This window comes from Sparassis crispa (assembly GCF_003851025.1).
Source record: "Sparassis crispa DNA, contig_000004F, whole genome shotgun sequence".
In the NCBI taxonomy this organism is placed as follows: Eukaryota; Fungi; Basidiomycota; class Agaricomycetes; order Polyporales; family Sparassidaceae; genus Sparassis; species Sparassis crispa.
In genome coordinates this window covers 1,364,975-1,380,112 of record NW_020939751.1, presented here as the reverse complement: position 1 = coordinate 1,380,112, position 15,138 = coordinate 1,364,975, and the positions used below count along the sequence as shown (strand labels likewise).

At 55.6% G+C, this 15,138-nt stretch overlaps 6 protein-coding genes and 1 non-coding gene across 7 annotated transcripts; 6 read left to right on the top strand and 1 right to left on the bottom strand.

The window, feature by feature from the left end:
- Positions 1-1,101: 1,101 nt before the first annotated feature.
- Positions 1,102-4,135, top strand: SCP_0504860 (predicted protein; the record flags this gene model as incomplete). The annotated part of the gene is made up of 2 exons (XM_027758549.1): positions 1,102-1,418; positions 1,843-4,135. 2 exons carry the CDS (start codon positions 1,102-1,104, stop codon positions 4,133-4,135), a joined length of 2,610 nt encoding a protein of 869 aa, XP_027614350.1.
- Positions 4,136-4,646: 511 nt separating this feature from the next.
- Positions 4,647-5,266, top strand: SCP_0504850 (predicted protein; the record flags this gene model as incomplete). The annotated part of the gene is made up of 5 exons (XM_027758548.1): positions 4,647-4,731; positions 4,797-4,814; positions 4,871-4,910; positions 4,992-5,093; positions 5,191-5,266. The coding sequence occupies 5 exons, from the start codon at positions 4,647-4,649 to the stop codon at positions 5,264-5,266; spliced, it is 321 nt and encodes a 106-aa protein (XP_027614349.1).
- Positions 5,267-5,818: 552 nt separating this feature from the next.
- SCP_t0504840 lies at positions 5,819-5,907 on the top strand. The gene is given in 2 exon segments: positions 5,819-5,854; positions 5,872-5,907. It is a non-coding gene; the product is annotated as a tRNA-Ala (tRNA).
- Positions 5,908-6,382: 475 nt separating this feature from the next.
- SCP_0504830 (hypothetical protein) lies at positions 6,383-8,139 on the top strand (the record flags this gene model as incomplete). Its single annotated transcript, XM_027758547.1, has 5 exons — positions 6,383-7,077; positions 7,147-7,289; positions 7,352-7,465; positions 7,539-7,725; positions 7,791-8,139. The coding sequence occupies 5 exons, from the start codon at positions 6,383-6,385 to the stop codon at positions 8,137-8,139; spliced, it is 1,488 nt and encodes a 495-aa protein (XP_027614348.1).
- A 248-nt stretch (positions 8,140-8,387) lies between these two features.
- SCP_0504820 (predicted protein) lies at positions 8,388-9,033 on the bottom strand (the record flags this gene model as incomplete). Its single annotated transcript, XM_027758546.1, has 2 exons — positions 8,388-8,870; positions 8,929-9,033. The coding sequence occupies 2 exons, from the start codon at positions 9,031-9,033 to the stop codon at positions 8,388-8,390; spliced, it is 588 nt and encodes a 195-aa protein (XP_027614347.1).
- Positions 9,034-9,247: 214 nt separating this feature from the next.
- On the top strand, positions 9,248-10,270 carry SCP_0504810 (predicted protein; the record flags this gene model as incomplete). The annotated part of the gene is made up of 6 exons (XM_027758545.1): positions 9,248-9,508; positions 9,570-9,639; positions 9,696-9,886; positions 9,936-10,009; positions 10,059-10,143; positions 10,193-10,270. 6 exons carry the CDS (start codon positions 9,248-9,250, stop codon positions 10,268-10,270), a joined length of 759 nt encoding a protein of 252 aa, XP_027614346.1.
- Positions 10,271-11,922: 1,652 nt separating this feature from the next.
- SCP_0504800 (Acyl-CoA ligase easD) lies at positions 11,923-14,877 on the top strand (the record flags this gene model as incomplete). Its single annotated transcript, XM_027758544.1, has 19 exons — positions 11,923-12,093; positions 12,158-12,212; positions 12,262-12,276; positions 12,331-12,357; positions 12,409-12,427; positions 12,678-12,707; positions 12,758-13,067; positions 13,116-13,236; positions 13,286-13,300; positions 13,359-13,405; positions 13,460-13,539; positions 13,597-13,630; positions 13,680-13,809; positions 13,891-14,092; positions 14,150-14,173; positions 14,232-14,301; positions 14,354-14,381; positions 14,448-14,638; positions 14,701-14,877. 19 exons carry the CDS (start codon positions 11,923-11,925, stop codon positions 14,875-14,877), a joined length of 1,746 nt encoding a protein of 581 aa, XP_027614345.1.
- Between the last annotated feature and the right edge of the window lie 261 nt (positions 14,878-15,138).

The following is a 15,138-nucleotide window of genomic DNA, read 5'->3' as shown; positions in this document are numbered from 1 at the left end:
GCGAATACACTTGTCGCGCGAGCCACTGGCTTGATGACTGTGCACGAGGTAGGTAGGTAGGTAGGTAGTTATATTACCGGCATGAGTCCCAGTCGAGGAGATGCGCAAGCGGATGGACTTCGTGTCGTGGGTCAGGCTGATCAAGTGAAGGGTACTGTACACGTGTACTGCACAGAGGAGCAGGAATTCTGAGAAATTGAGAAAGACCCTCACGAAAAGCAACCTCGAAAATTTTGTGATGCCGGGCCTGAGCACTAGCGAGCGGTCTAAATGACATACACATGTACAGTCATCGTCGTTGGCAACGCCCAGTATGCAACCTGTAAAGACGAGCAGTGGCCTCCAGGCGACATTTGACAGAGAAGTAGCACGAACAGTAGGAACCCGCGGTGGTGAGTTCCTACTGCAAGTCCCTGCACCTCGGGCGGTCCCACTGGTCCCGAGCCTGGTGGACCCGTGCCATTCGACAGTCCGGTACCTTTGCGCGGCGCTTGAGATTCTAGGCCACGATGATATCAGTAGATGTGGCAGTTATCGGTTGCGGCGGCAGTCCGTGGACTTGGGAAGTCATGCTTCGTCGCGGTAATGAAGCTACGGCGGACGGTGCCCGAGTAGAACCAATTGAACGGCGAAGAGGATGCATGTGGAGAGCTCGATGAATGAAGTCTAGGTGAAGTCTTGGTGTTCTGGCGTTCCACCGTGATCTTGAATCTTTTTGTTCCTTCTCGAACTTGTATGGGAAGAAATGCCCGGATCGCGGGTAGGACGTGAAGATAGAAGATTGCCGAGCTTGCAGGGTCATTTGGTCTCCGTCGAGTTTCAGTGTTTTTTTTTTCAAAGCTTCTGAGCCAACGGTCGCCAATGAGTAGTCAGTCGATCCTAACCTTCAGCCTCGGACACCGGGTGACAAGCATTCGGTGACCAGTCAGTAGTTCAACCTCTCCGTCCATGAAACTCTAAAGTCCCGCCCATCTCCCTCTGACGCCGCCGCTTTTCTCTCTTCCATGCCCTACGAAGGCCACCGTCTTTAACACTTTCCTTCTTTTCCGCTCTGAACGACCCTCGTATCACGCTCCTTACCGCCCAAACTTTCCCTACTTCATGATGCCAACTGGACGCTCGTCTACAGCCTCCGCACGCCTGCGTTCGAAAACATCAGACCTCACAGATCTCCTGCGTGGTGGTCGCTCCGAACTGAAGCAGCCAGCAATACACTTGACGCCGTCTGTGCCTCCGCCAGCAGAACCAACCCCGCCATCCAAGGGGAAGCGCAGGATTGATATTCTATTCCTCGGACGCAAGAGAAAATCCAGCTCGGTGTCACCCTCGTCATTTCGACGATCCCAAGACAATAGGACAGACCAGGAAGACGATATCCCCCCTGTGCCGAGTGTCGATACAAGTAGGCCATCAAACAGGTAAGTTTCAGCTTTTCTGGTACGGAGGACCCACGCAGTGCAAGTTTGCTGCAATGACGAAGTCGTTGCGGAACTCAATATCATTGAGAAATAAATCACAATTGTGCTTCAGTAATGGAGAACTGTGGCGCTGTTGCTACGCTGACGTTCGACGTCCAAATAGGCGCTGGAATTGGCTGGAATTAGCGCCGTGCACTCTAATGTCCGAGGTAACAACGCAATTCCATTCAACTTCCATCTGTTGTATGATCATGGTGCCAGGAACATGACGAGTATGGGCTGTGCTGAGATTTTTTCGGGCAGTTCATACTAGTTTGCCTCGTGTTGATCAAGGATCGTGCCTACTTAACCGCCCCTTGGATTCCCTTTTCGCAAACACTCTTCATCCTCGTTGTCCAGTAACTGACTGACACCTGGACTGTAGTAATGCCACTGGTCGTCGGTCATCCTCTACCCCTTCGTCTCCTCAAACAACCTCGCTCACTACAGTCGACGAAGCGCCCTCCTCTGGCACTTTTGCTCACCTTTTCACGTCAAGGATCCCACCACGTACAGGCTCGTCTTCCCATGCTGCGAATACGCACAAGTCAGACTCAGCCAAGTCCAGCTCGTCCCTACCACTACCAAGCCTGCGTCATCTGCGGCCGCAGAAATCAACATCATTCGAGCACGGTAGGCGTAGCACCGACAACCGGCGAAGCAATGATAGTTCGCGCCAGTCTGCCGCCAGTACGCACCCCACCATCACCATCTCTGCGCCCCCATCTACCGCTGGAGACGTCACACCGCGGCCTGCTCCTGCCCCTCCACCCGCCATCGTTCCACGTACTGCTCGCCGGAACTTTGGTATACCACGGGACTACAGGACCTCGCAGAGCTCCCCTCAGTCCAGTCCGACATCGCCGCGCCCCAAGATGCAATTCACGACGCCTGCTGCCGAGTACGCTCGGTTGCAGATGTCCCCGAAGGAGGTCAGCTTCCCTCGAATCTCGAAAGAGCATGCTGAAGTCGATAGGCAGAGCGAGAGTGAGTCAGTTAAGACTAGTCTCGCATCTTCGAAAGATCGCGTCCACAAGCACATAAGTGCTCTCCCGCTGTCCGCACCGAGGTACAGGGAGAAGTCATATACTCTGGCTATCAGAAGGGGTTATATGTCCGATTCGACTTCGGGCGCAAATATGTCTGATTCGGACGCGGCACCATCGAGCCCTACCACACCGACGCGTAGCAGGATCCCAGCGACGGTCTCCGCGCTAAGGAGTGCCACCGGAAAGATTCCTCCTCCACTCCTTACAACATTTAGGAGACCCCCGAGTTCGGGTCCACCAACGGATCCTCTACCGTCGCCTCCTCCAAGCATAAGGAGCGGGGACGAGGCTGGCTCATCCATATCTGCGCTGCCGACCATTCCATCCTTCCCTTCCGTCGGCGCGCGACGTTCTGCTACATCGCTCCAGCAGAGTTACCTGCGCGAGCGCGCAAACACCAATTGCTCTCATACTTCGCTGTCTGCGGCGAAGGAGAAAAGTGATACGACCGCGACCGCGCCGTCCTCTTCCACAGACTGGAGCGAGGCAGAGCGGGACGTGAACAAGCCTTTGCCGACGCCCATTGTTGCCTTGCAGGAGAGCGGGGACGAGAGCGCTTCAGCCTTAGGCGACGTCGCCACGCCCGAGCAGCTGCGCGACGCGCTGAATGCCCAGAGCGCGAAGTTCGCCAGGCTTTCAGCCTACCTGCTTACAGTGACGGAAAAGCACGCTGCGGAGAAGAGCGAGCTCACACGCCGCATCGAGGTTCTCGAACGCGAAGCGCGGAAGCGCGAGCGCGAGATTACCGGCCTGCGCTGGCTCGTCATGAACGCGGGCCAGAATGCTGCTGGAGAGCCTGGCGGTACTACTGCAAAGACAGCTCCTCGGATCGACTCCGCTGCACGTTTCCGCTCGGGCTCGAAGTCATCGCAGAAGAGTCAGGCTAGCCATCGAAGCAGCCATGGTGAGACGCGTGGGCCCATGTCGGTCGACTCGCATACGGGGAGTATGGAAGAGGGGCTGATCGAGCTGCAGAACTCGGTCTCTGACTTCATCGCGCCCGCCACGAGCCCGCCTGGTACAGCGATGGGTGCAAGTCCTAGTCCGAACCCGAGCATCAGCGCGGTAACGGGCCGCCTGAGGCGGTCGAACACACTTCCGGATGGGCCCGCGCAGCTGCCGGACGGCTTATTGAAGCAGAAGCAGACGCGGCGGACAAGCTCCCCGGTCATGCCTGCTTCCGCCAGCGTACCGGCGACTAGTGTCGGTACTAGCGCGAGCTCGATTCCCGGAGCCGGGCTGGGGTTGGATCTTCCGAGCATCCCATCTCTTCCTGGATCTGATTCTGGGCAGTCGTCCTTCTCTCTACCCTCGCTCACTGCTACCAACACCGCGTCCTCGGGCCTGTCTGCTATTCCTGAAACGCCTTTAACTCCCGGTGCTACTGCTGTGGATCCTGCTAGGGAGCGAGAGAAAAGGGCGAAGGAAGAACGGCGGGCTTCGCGCGCACTCAAGCGCATTTCTGCGTCGACCACTTCATCTTCAATGTCTACCTCGACGGCGTACAGCAGCAACCTTAAGCTCGGGGCTTCTCCATCTATCGGACAGGTGCTTGACCGAGCAACAGAGTCGGACTCTGACATGGAGGTCATTTTGCGCAGACTTCAGGGCTTTAATGGGCCCGAGTAGTCACTCTCACAGCCTAAGCGCACACTTTTTTCATTCGGACTTCATGATTTCACGTACATGCCACCTTGGCCCCTTCGTTCACGTCCACGCTTCCTTCGCTGCCGCGGATCCATACTGGTGGACATTTTTCCTTCGTCATGCAGGAGTTACTCTCTCATTCCATGTCTCAATGCATGTTGCTTGGGAATGTAGGCATCCTGTGCTTAGCTCTACACTCTACTCCCCTGGGTCACGCCTTTCGTTCCCTAGTCATCTGTAGCATCCATCATTCATCGTCGCCATTCCTTGAGCTGTTACCATTATTGCAGTTTATTCGTCTTTAGAGCATCAATTCTGTATCATCGTTATATTGTGTACCATGAATACACAACGGCGGATATACGTCGCGGACAATTGGCGGACAAGGTCTATTTGGTGCAATCAAGTACTTAGCGCCAGCCTCCAATGACTTTGACGCCCGTTGTGATACGGCGCTTAATAGTTTTAATTGTCCGCCTCTCCCCAAGACATCATGTCTACTGTAGCCGACGATCCTCGAGATTCATCTGCGGTGTCTCCACTCACTTTCCCGGACACATGGGAGACTGATGCGCCCGGTTCGTATCTGTCCCGTCCAGCGCAAGTGCAGCAACATTAATGCCTTCCTTTGTATTCGACATAGATGGATTTTCTGCCACTGGTATGCATGCTCTGCGAGACAAGGCCGATGTGATGATATCTCATGATACTGTGAAGTAATGTTTGTTTGCGGTTTGATCATGGTCACTCGGAATCGGTGAGTAGCGCTGCGGTGCGTTGTGTTCTACGTTCGTCTCACCGCCAGTATTGGCCTTCTCGCTTTATCGTGAATGCGCAGCTACATAGCCTGGCCCGCCCTTATGATGGCGTTGAATACGTACTTCAACCGGCATCCCCTTCGCGCGAAGGAAGGGTCGAGCAGTCCTTTGGGCGCTCTCGGGTGAGTCCGTCCGTCCTGCCGTAGTGTTACATGACTACTCTTCTCCCTGAATGTTCGTCATACTCTGAACTCTGTAACTGACTTTAGTGTCATACAGAATGGCCGGAGGAGCGCTCGTCTCGTCGTATCTGCCAATGTTCTTGATAGTCCCACAAAGGTCGCCGCCGGCATAGACGCCTTTGCCGTAAATCACTTGCAACTTTGCGACGTATCATGAATCATGTCCTCTTTCGAGACTTCAGTGTGGTTGATCACCCTCGCCGCGCGCCGATCACTTTCTTAGCTGTTGTAACAGCATCATGAAGCATTCTCGAATTATTGGCAGCCAAAATATTGGAGGAAGTCGGCATTGTGCTTAGCTCCTATTGCACAGGTTATGCTATTGAACAAGATTTCGGGAGTCGTCACGACTGACATTGTCAATTTATGTTCTTGTGGGGAGGTGGATGTGTTATGGTTTACCTCCCATTCTTCTTCCGTAGAATCACCATGCTGGCGACCTTGAGTTCACTGTTTTCTCCGAGGATATACTTTTTTCCCCTGTGCACCTCGGCATCGTTCTACTCTTCAGTCAGTGTAATACTCGCGGTCGGTCTGGTCATCATTTTACTTTTCCACTCCAGTTCGTACGACGCATGAGCAAGGACATATTATCCTCGTAAGGTTGGCACCTTGCTTCAGTAGTGGACTGCACATTAAAGATGAGCAATCACCACACAAATCGAGGGCATTTGGCACAGTGGTAGCGCGCACGCTTCGCATTTGCAAGACTCCTGCATGCGTGAGGTCCAGGGTTCAATCCCCTGAATGTCCATATCTCCGTGCAGTAACAATTTTGTGCGGTAGATGAGGGAGGCCTGCTCAGTGGAAAGCAGTTCATTTTTTAAATTTTGCCTGATCATGGAGAAGACTTCCTGCAGGTTGGCAGGCTTTTTAAAGGGGTCGGATATTTCAAATTTGATTTCTGTGAGGTTCTTGACAGGTTTGAACATTCGTTCACTGTTCTAAGTCTACCAGCTGACATCTTGGGAACGTGTGACTCAGGTTTGCCTTGATTTTTGTCCAGATAACAGTGCATGCAATGTTTTTTCTCTTCCGGTGAGGCTCTGCAGCAACCACGGTAGGTACGTGGGATCTTCAGATCGGGTGACGTGAACATGCGCAACTCCCCGCACTTGCCCCGCACCGTAACAGGAAACTTTGCAAGAACCATCACGACCAATCGCTTCTCGGCTAGCTCCTCACGCAGGTATGAACGCCTCCCACGAGCGTGGATAAGAATCAGCAGCATGCCTGGCCACACCTTCCACCTCTCCGACAGGGAGATCGCCCTGCTGCTTGCGACGCTGGCCCCCGCAGCGCTGCCGCCGGAGCTGCAAAACTTCCGCAACGCGCTGCAGACGTACTGGTCCGCGGTGGGCGCCGCCGGCGATGCGGGCGGTCCGTCTCGTAGCAGCAGCCTGCCTGCCCCGCAGCTGTTCTCGTCGATGCCCGTGGGGATGGACGAGCAGGGGGCGACCGTGTTAGACGTCGCTTGGGTGCCGCCGTCCTCTTCGATCCCGCCGAGCGGTCCTGGAGAGAGCGCGGTCGAGGCGAAGAGGAAAGCGGAGACGCCTCCAGGATCGGCAAAAAAGCCGCGCTTCGTCGCAAGCAGCAGCAGTAGTACGAACAGCAGCAGTACGGCGAGCAGCGGCAGCACGGCGAACAGTAGCAGTACGATAGACAGCGCCGCCGCGCCGACCCCTCGCCCACAGACGGTCGACAACTTCATCACAGAGCTCGCCGGCTGCCTAGCCGCATCTGCGAGTGGCATCCCATACTGGGCGACGACGTGCCTCTCGACATTCAGCAGCAGAGCTGAGGTGGTGCACGAGTCGTTGTCGTCCATAGTACCCCTGTGCAGCCTCAGGTCCGGCTCGCGGGGATTCAAGGAGTGGTTCCTGAATATGGTTCACATGATGCAGCTGACGGCGAAATGCGAGAGGTGAGCACGACCACGATCGAGCGTGAGTAGTCCGTCTCTGCGCTTGTTAACTCGGGTGCGTATGGTCAGCATCATGCAGCAGACAGGGAAGTCGTTGTTGAGGATACACAGAGAAGACCTGAACTCGAATGCTGGGTCAAGTAAACCTACGTATTCCACCTTCAAGAGGTGGCATTGGTTGGGAAGCAGGTATAGCGCGGTAGCAGCGGGAGGCACGTTGACGGGCCTTGTCCATTTTCTGCTGTTTGGCGCAAGTCTGATGTTGTCCTTGAAGGATCGATCTACATCCTCGTGCTCATTGTTGGCTCGAATCTGAGAAATCATATCATAGAGATGGAGGAAGATGTGCTGCAACAGGTTATCAATGTCCTCCGATCTCCAGAAAAGAGTAAGTGAACGATAACCGTTGTCCCCGAGCATCGACAGCGTGCTAGCATGTTTAGAGCTCAAGTCTTCCCCAGATGATCCTGCCGGGAAAATCGTCATCGACCAAATCATACCTGCTGTTGCGCGGCTCTACGTGCTGCGGCCGCTCAAGCTGTCGTGCATGTTCTCCATAGCGATACTGGCTCAAGCGGAGCTTCGGTGGAATGCCAGCTGTACCGATTTGGAGGCGTCTGACAAGTTCTTTAGCGCGATCGCGTCCAGGTGAGCTCTTAAGGGTTACTAGCATCTGCAATTTTGGTTGACCCAGACTGACGCCGACTGCACAGTAAATTCACCTTGGCTAGTCGGGCATCCTCCGCATGGGAGGCGTGCCGTACTGAGCCTGATCTGCCAAAAACCGTCGAGAGCACTGAACAAACCAAGTCAACTTCTGAAAACGCATCAGGGCGCGCAGCCTCCACGTCGCCTCCCGGCTGGAAAATTGACGATACGTTCGCACTCCCTGATGTTGAAGGGTTCAAGTCGGACATCTTCGACCTAGATCTAGAGTTTGCGCCAGGTTCGCCCACCGAATTGATACACGGTGCCACGGAAGAGTCCTCTCAGGTAGAAACCAATGAGATCGTAGCTAGCATAGAGGGGTCTGAAGAGGTGGATGTCAATGAGTCTGTCTGATGATGAATACATTCTGTTTTCATTCACTGTCTTTGCGAGGCCCTCCTCGTTGCCCACAACCACTACACGCCAGACAGACTGCGCGTATCGCTGGACTCCGCGAAGTAAACTGAATGGTATGCGTCAGAAAACACATGGGACGACCTAGCGAGAAGTTTCAAGTCAGGTTTCCGCGAATGCCATAGTGAGAGTCCTGAGCGTCCGGCAATACACCCCGTTCGAGAAGAGCCACTCTTCGAAGATCCAGTCTATGACGTTGGCACGGCAAACGGATCATCGTCCATTGACTCGGGCATGAGGCCCCCTCCAAGCAACGCGTCCGCCGACTGCAACTGCGACAAGTCCTCAGCGCCCTCGAACGGCTCCCCGTCGGGCCCCATCTGCGACATATCAAGCCCAATCCCGGCACCGAGCGCGTCGGCAGCGAGGTCCCCGCTCGGCTTGAGCGACTCATCGAGCGCGTCGTCCGGGCCTGGTGTGGGCGTGGGTGGTTGAAACGAGATGGAAAGCGGATGCGGTTTCGGTGTGGATGGCTTTGACCCACTGTTGTCCTTGGGCTCGGACGCGACGGGTTCGGACACGTCCCGCGAGACGGGAGCAGTCTCGGGCGCGATGGACGTGCCGACCTCGTCTTGGTCTATCTCCTCGTCCCCCTCGACTACTTCGACTTCGTCCGGCTCTAGCAGCGGCGCGAGCGGCTGGTCCGTCTCGCCCTCATCATCGCTGAAGTGCTGCGCCCATTCCGCGCGTTGGTAAGGCGTTTTGTAAAACGTGAGGACGCTAGCGTACCTGCTTCTTCTCGGATTTCACCCACTTGTATATCTTGAACGTCGAGCCGGGCGCTGCGCCCTCGGGCAGCACCCACGCTTTTTCCCAGCAGGGCACGGGCTGCATAAGCTGCCTGCGCGACGCCTCGGACGTCGCGGTGCTGAATCCGACTCTTCTCCTCGTCGACATGGTTTACTGCAGCCAAATATGCGCGTTGTAGACAAGATGAGTGGTGGTAGTTCAGAGTCAAGGACGGGCGCTTGACACACTCTCCGCCACACTTATCCCAGCTGAGACTCTTTTTCCTTCCTCCTCATCGCTCTCCGCTAGACACAACACCATGGAAGAAGAAGAGGCCGAGCTGCGAAACCCCTTCCCCTCACCGCCTTCGCAGTACAACAAATACATCACACACGACCTGCAGCTACTAAGCCTCCTACGCGAGCGCGCGGGCGACGGAGACTTGGCGGCGGCGAACCAAGCGACGCTGCTCGCGGACCAGGACGACGTGCCGGAATGGCCATTGACACAGCTCGAGAAGCCACGGGTAGACTGGATCGTCGAGGACGGGCAGTACACCGTGTTCGGGGACACTTGGTTTGTGCGCATCGCTCTCGCTCTCGGCATGCGCGCGTGCAGTACTGGACGCGCGCCGTGTATAGGTCAAGGAGACGATTCCGTCACTCGCGGATACCGGTGGGCACCAGCTGTACCCTACGGATCCTAGCGTGGGTGAGTGCTACTTTGCTGTAAGATAGAAGGCTTGGCGATGACGGGCGTGCATTCAGACCGTAGGCCGGCGATGAAGACTATCTTGAGCTCTCTCCTCGTCACCTACTCTCGCCTGTTGAGCGCGGTGCTGGCCCCGCCCCCGACTGCCTCTGCGACCGCGCCTCCGGAATGGCAGAGGCAGCTCGAGTGGATCAGGATCATGGCACAGAATATCATGGCTGCCGCGAATGATCTGCGTCCTGTCCAGGTGCGCGTACTTATCCTCATCTTGTCGGACGCGAACTAAAGGGAACCAGGCCAGAGGCAATCTGGAGCTCATGATGAAGCGGCAGCTCGAGCTACGGCGCGAAGAGACGAAGGCGATACACGCGTATGTACGCAGGATATTGATATGCCTGTCTATTCATATCACTATACAGAAAATGCGATGCGTTAGAGACCAAAATGGCCGAAATGCAAGCAACGGCGCGGAACGCCAAGGAAGAGGGACAGCCCACGGCTCAGGTAACGCGTCTCTCATACACGAATAATTGCGAATAACATGATGCAACAGCCACAGTATGCACAGCCAACTGGTGCCATCTCTGTCACTCTGGAAGATGTCTTGCGTTGGGCAGAAGAAATCGGGTAGCTGTAGGCTTAGAGGACTGGCGGACGACTATTTTCAGTTCTGTATTTTTACTGAAGCTACCACATGTATGACTAGGTGCGTCATGCTTTGCTCGCACTGCTTCTTGGGCGGCGCCGTGCTGAGTATCCTGTTCCCAGACCTAACCGTTCTTGCTTGCAATCTTATTGCCTCCTTTTGTCGTTGCTATGATCGGTTCTCCTTTGATTGGGAAATTCTGACGTCTCCCGAACGGTAGCACCGTCCTTCCAAATTCCGACAGCGGTCTACGCGTGTCTGCAGGATAATCGTTCATGTTTTAGGGAGACTGACGAAAATGCTATCCGTTATAGGTTGAGCTGGTCGACATGTGTGCAGCGTGTCAGAACGCTGCGGAAGAGGGAATGGCCTACAGCCCAAGCAACATATCTCTCGTACACCAATGACTACGCAAATATACATACGGTGATGACCATAGTATGACGGTACTCCCGCTGCTCCTGATGCTCTGGGATACTGCAGGGACCAAGTAAGGTGCAGAATGAACGCTGTCGAGCGTGCTTATAGGTTATCGAGGCTGACCGTTTATTCCTGTGCTTAGATCGTATGCGCGTGCGATATTGCACTAAGAATGTTCCGCAAGCAGGCTGCCAGATCATTCTTCTCCAGCTCCTAGTACGCATTGTTGCGCTCACTTCCCACCGATGACTTAGCCACTAGGTTGCAGGGTGGGCGCTGAACTTGCAGGTGCGTATCGTTATTTCTCGACAGGGATTCGTATCGCTGATTTCCGTTGAAACTCGCTTTCACGGTGGACTCTGCTGTGCAGTATGACGCCATTCACTTACAGAACAGCGCAAGTTGATGAGACAAACGATGAGGATAAGTAGAGGCTGATGCTATTTCCAGTCATTGCTTTACTCTTGACTCGGCTGCTAACGCAGACTGTTGCACTTATTCCCCACTAACAATTGTGATGTCTCGAGGGCTAGGAAATCGAGCCAAGGAAGGTGGGATCCTGAAGGTGTAGGTGCGTCGTTATCTATATTCTATCGACTTCGAATTGAGGGTACTCTTTCACGATGTCATTTCTCAGACTGCTCGGTCTCGACGTCGCAAAAGGAGTCTCTGTTTCACTAAAACTCGCTCAGGCTGATTTGTGAGCGCGTGAGTACTAAATATTTCTGCGCAAAGTCATGCCCTTCATTCGCGAGGCGGATACATTGTCAAGATGAGAAGAATGGAGATGACATGAGCCGACGCAGGCGAGGCGGCAGATCTACTGTGAGTCGTGTTTCAGACGCAAGGTTTCAGACGCTATGACCGAGAGGATGTGCGTTAGCTTCCTTCGTGATGTGAATAAGGACAATGACCTCGGTGATCGGAGAGATGAGCGTTCGCAGATTCTGTCTGTCAAAGCGTATGATAGAGGCAACGATACGGTGAAAGGAAAAGGCGGGTGACCGGAGAGGACGAATCTGAGTCGGCGGTAGTACGGTATGATCGGCACGTGGTACGTGTTGCGGGGAAAGAGGCTCGTGATCGTGCGCGGGTGACCATTTTGGTGCGTGTGTTCCTCGGCAAGAATCCCTTTATGTCGGGCCTATTAAACCCGGCATGAGACGAGCCTTCTCTTCTTCGTCACCACCCACCACCACACCAAAAATCGTCCAGAAATGACCTCAATGTCCTGGGAGGCCCCCTTGGGCCCTCTGCCCGTCATCCCGGACGATCTCACCGTCGTGCAGTTCATGCTAGACCACGATCATATCTCCAGGCCTGCCATGAACCCCGACCAGACCTGGCTGATTGAGGACGCCACTGGCAGACGGATAACGATGGGCGAGGTACGTCGCACGCCGTCAGTATGGCATCCGTGGTAATTTGCGACCCGCGTTTTCTCATGCGCAGATTCGCACTCGCACCGCCGGCTTGGCGAATGCGTTCAGCTCCCGCTGGAAGATCAGTGAGTCATTTTGCTTTCGTTCATCTCGTAGACTAACGCAAAAATGCAGGCGAGGATGATGTTGGTGCGCCGGTTCGCAATGTCTAACTATGAGCATACCACACTGACCTTTTGACAGTCTGTATATACAGCCCAAACCACGTCGGTGCGTCAATATGTGCATAACTTTCCCAGCTGTCCTAACGCATTCTCGCAGACTATGCAACGGTTATCTGGTAAGCTCTAAAGTCGTGAAGCTGAGAAAGTCACATCCACTGGGACCTGCGTTCCGACACGTTCTGAATGCGGGACAACTACCCATTACCCTTGACGTTGGTGTGGACTCGGCCTGTCTGCTGTGAGGGTTATCGAGCCCCAGCTGTCAGATCGAGCGGCGGTGGTACTATGACAATAGTCTCCTCGTGGATTAGACATTTTTTGAAGCTACCAAATCATGTTCATGCTAATATATCTGTGGGTACACAGGGCAACACACAGACTTGGTGCAATCATCACGTACGTAAGTTCCTGTTTCACGAGGACAAGGGCGTAACACGCACGTACAGGGCGGCCAACCCCTCCTATACCGCGGATGAACTAGAGTACCAGATCTCTGCAACACACGCGAAGTTGATGGTTGTGCACCCGTGGAGCTATACCGTCGGTCTTGAGGCTGCGCGCAAGGCCGGGCTCGCCGAAGACTGCATCGTCCTGCTTGACCCCCTGGCGGGCGTGTCCTATCCCACAGTGCACGAGCTGATCGCAGACGGCCTCGCGACACCCTCCAGCTTCGTCGAGCGCCGCCTGAACCCTGGCGAGAACAGGACCAAGCTCGCGTTCCTCAGCTTCTCCAGCGGTACCACTGGGCGGCCCAAAGTCAGCTGTGCAATGTCTCAATGCGTACAGAACTGAGCGTTCCTTCAGGCCGTGTGTATCCCGCATAGTGCGCCCATCGCGAACGTCATCCAGATGTCGCACACTGCCAACTCGGAAACCGTGCCTTGGGAGGACCAGATATGGCGGACGGGTGACGTCGCGCTGGGAGGTACGTATCATACCGCGCGATCGCAATTCAGTCCTGACGCTCAGCGTAGCTTTGCCCTTCTATCGTAAGTGCCGGCGCTTGTGGATGCGTCGCGTCCACAGCGACTGAACTCGTCTGAGCAGACATCTACGGGCTCGTCGTCGTCATGCACTTCCACCTCTTCTACGGGGTGCGTGGCGCGCTCGAGGGCTAGACGCCGCACTGACCCTCCCGCGGCGCCCAGATGAGTCTCGTCGTGATCCCCAAGTTCAATTTTGTGGAGCTCCTCAAGAGCGTCCAGCGCCACCGCATCAACTACATGTCGTGCGTCCCGATGCTTTCTGCACGCGCGCACGATGTTATCTGATGCCGGCAATACAGCATCGTGCCGCCGATGGTGGTCCTCTTGTGCAAGGTCAGGCGCGGGCGCATTGCACGTTCTGCGTGACTCACGTAGCACCTAGCATCCCGCAGTGAAGGACTACGACCTCACCAGCATCCGCGCGATCATGTGCGGCGCCGCGCCGCTCTCCGCGGAGCTGACCAGCCTACTAGCTACAGTGCTTCCGCGGTCCGTCATCAGCCAAGGATACGGTGCGCCTCCACCCTCGCTTTCCTTCCTCGCGCTGACGCGGTACTGACACTCGACCTGGACGTACGACCCGGATGGCTCAGGGATGACCGAGACGTGCACGACCGTGACCTTCCCGCAGCTTGGGCAGAAGGTCGGCACGCCCGGCAGCGCGGGGCGCCTCTTGCCAGGCGTCGTGGCCCGTGTCGTCCGCGCGGACGGTACGCCCGTGGGTTATAATGAGCCGGGCGAGCTCGTCGTGCATTCCCCGTCGTGCGCGCTGCGGTACTTGGACAACGAGGAGGCGTGCGTGTTCTCTCCGTGCAATGCGCAGTGTGATATCGTGTGCTGATGGTGCTGCAGGACGAGGGAGACGTTTAGGGACGGGTAGGTGTAACTCCCCGCAGCAGGTGCGGGCACGACTGATGCAGATGTATCTGCATAGGTGGGTCCACACGGGAGACGAAGTGATGATCAACGAGTCGAAAGAAATGTTCGTTCTCGACCGCATCAAGGTGCGTACCCTCATGCAGGACAGCGCCCCGCTCACACACCGCATCGCTCCAGGAGCTCCTGAAAGTGAAGGGCTTCCAAGGTCAGTTGATCCCAGCACCGCCTCTTCCCGACGGACGCTAAACACTGCGTGACGTACGTGATGCAGTGGCGCCCGCAGAGCTGGAGGGCCACTTGCTGAACCACCCCGACGTCACGGACGTGTGCGTCATCGGCATCCCGGACGACTACAGCGGCGAGCTACCGATGGCGTTCATCGTCCCCAGCGCGCCTGCGGCTGAGCGTATGAAGCAGGGCGGCGCCGCGGAAGTGGCCAAGACGAAGGCCGCGATCATGAAGGTCAGTCTCATCCCCTGCGTGTATCTCACTTCAAAGCGATGACTCACTCACTCGGGGCACAGCACGTCGCGGACGTGAAGGTACAGTACAAACACCTCGCAGGCGGCGTCGAGTTTGCCGACGTAATCCCGAAGAACCCGAGCGGGAAGCTCCTGCGGCGCTTTATGCGCGACAGAGCCCGCGAGATGTTGAAGCAGGGGAAACTGTCTATCCCGAAGCCGGCCAGGGCGAAGCTGTAGATGCTGTAGCTGTAGATCATTTCATTGGCACTCACTTTACAGTAGATTTTTACTGGAAGAACCTCGTGGTGGAGTGGGTAAACATGGTCGCTTCTTGCGTATGCCCACTTGGTTGCCCGACGGTGAGAGGCATGTCGCGCAGATTGCTCTAGTGGTTCTCATATAGGTATAGACCCGAGGTGTATCTGACATTCAACATCCAAGCCTGCATGGTGCATTGGAATCTCGACCCAATAATGATTCACTGCTGTTCTTGTGAGA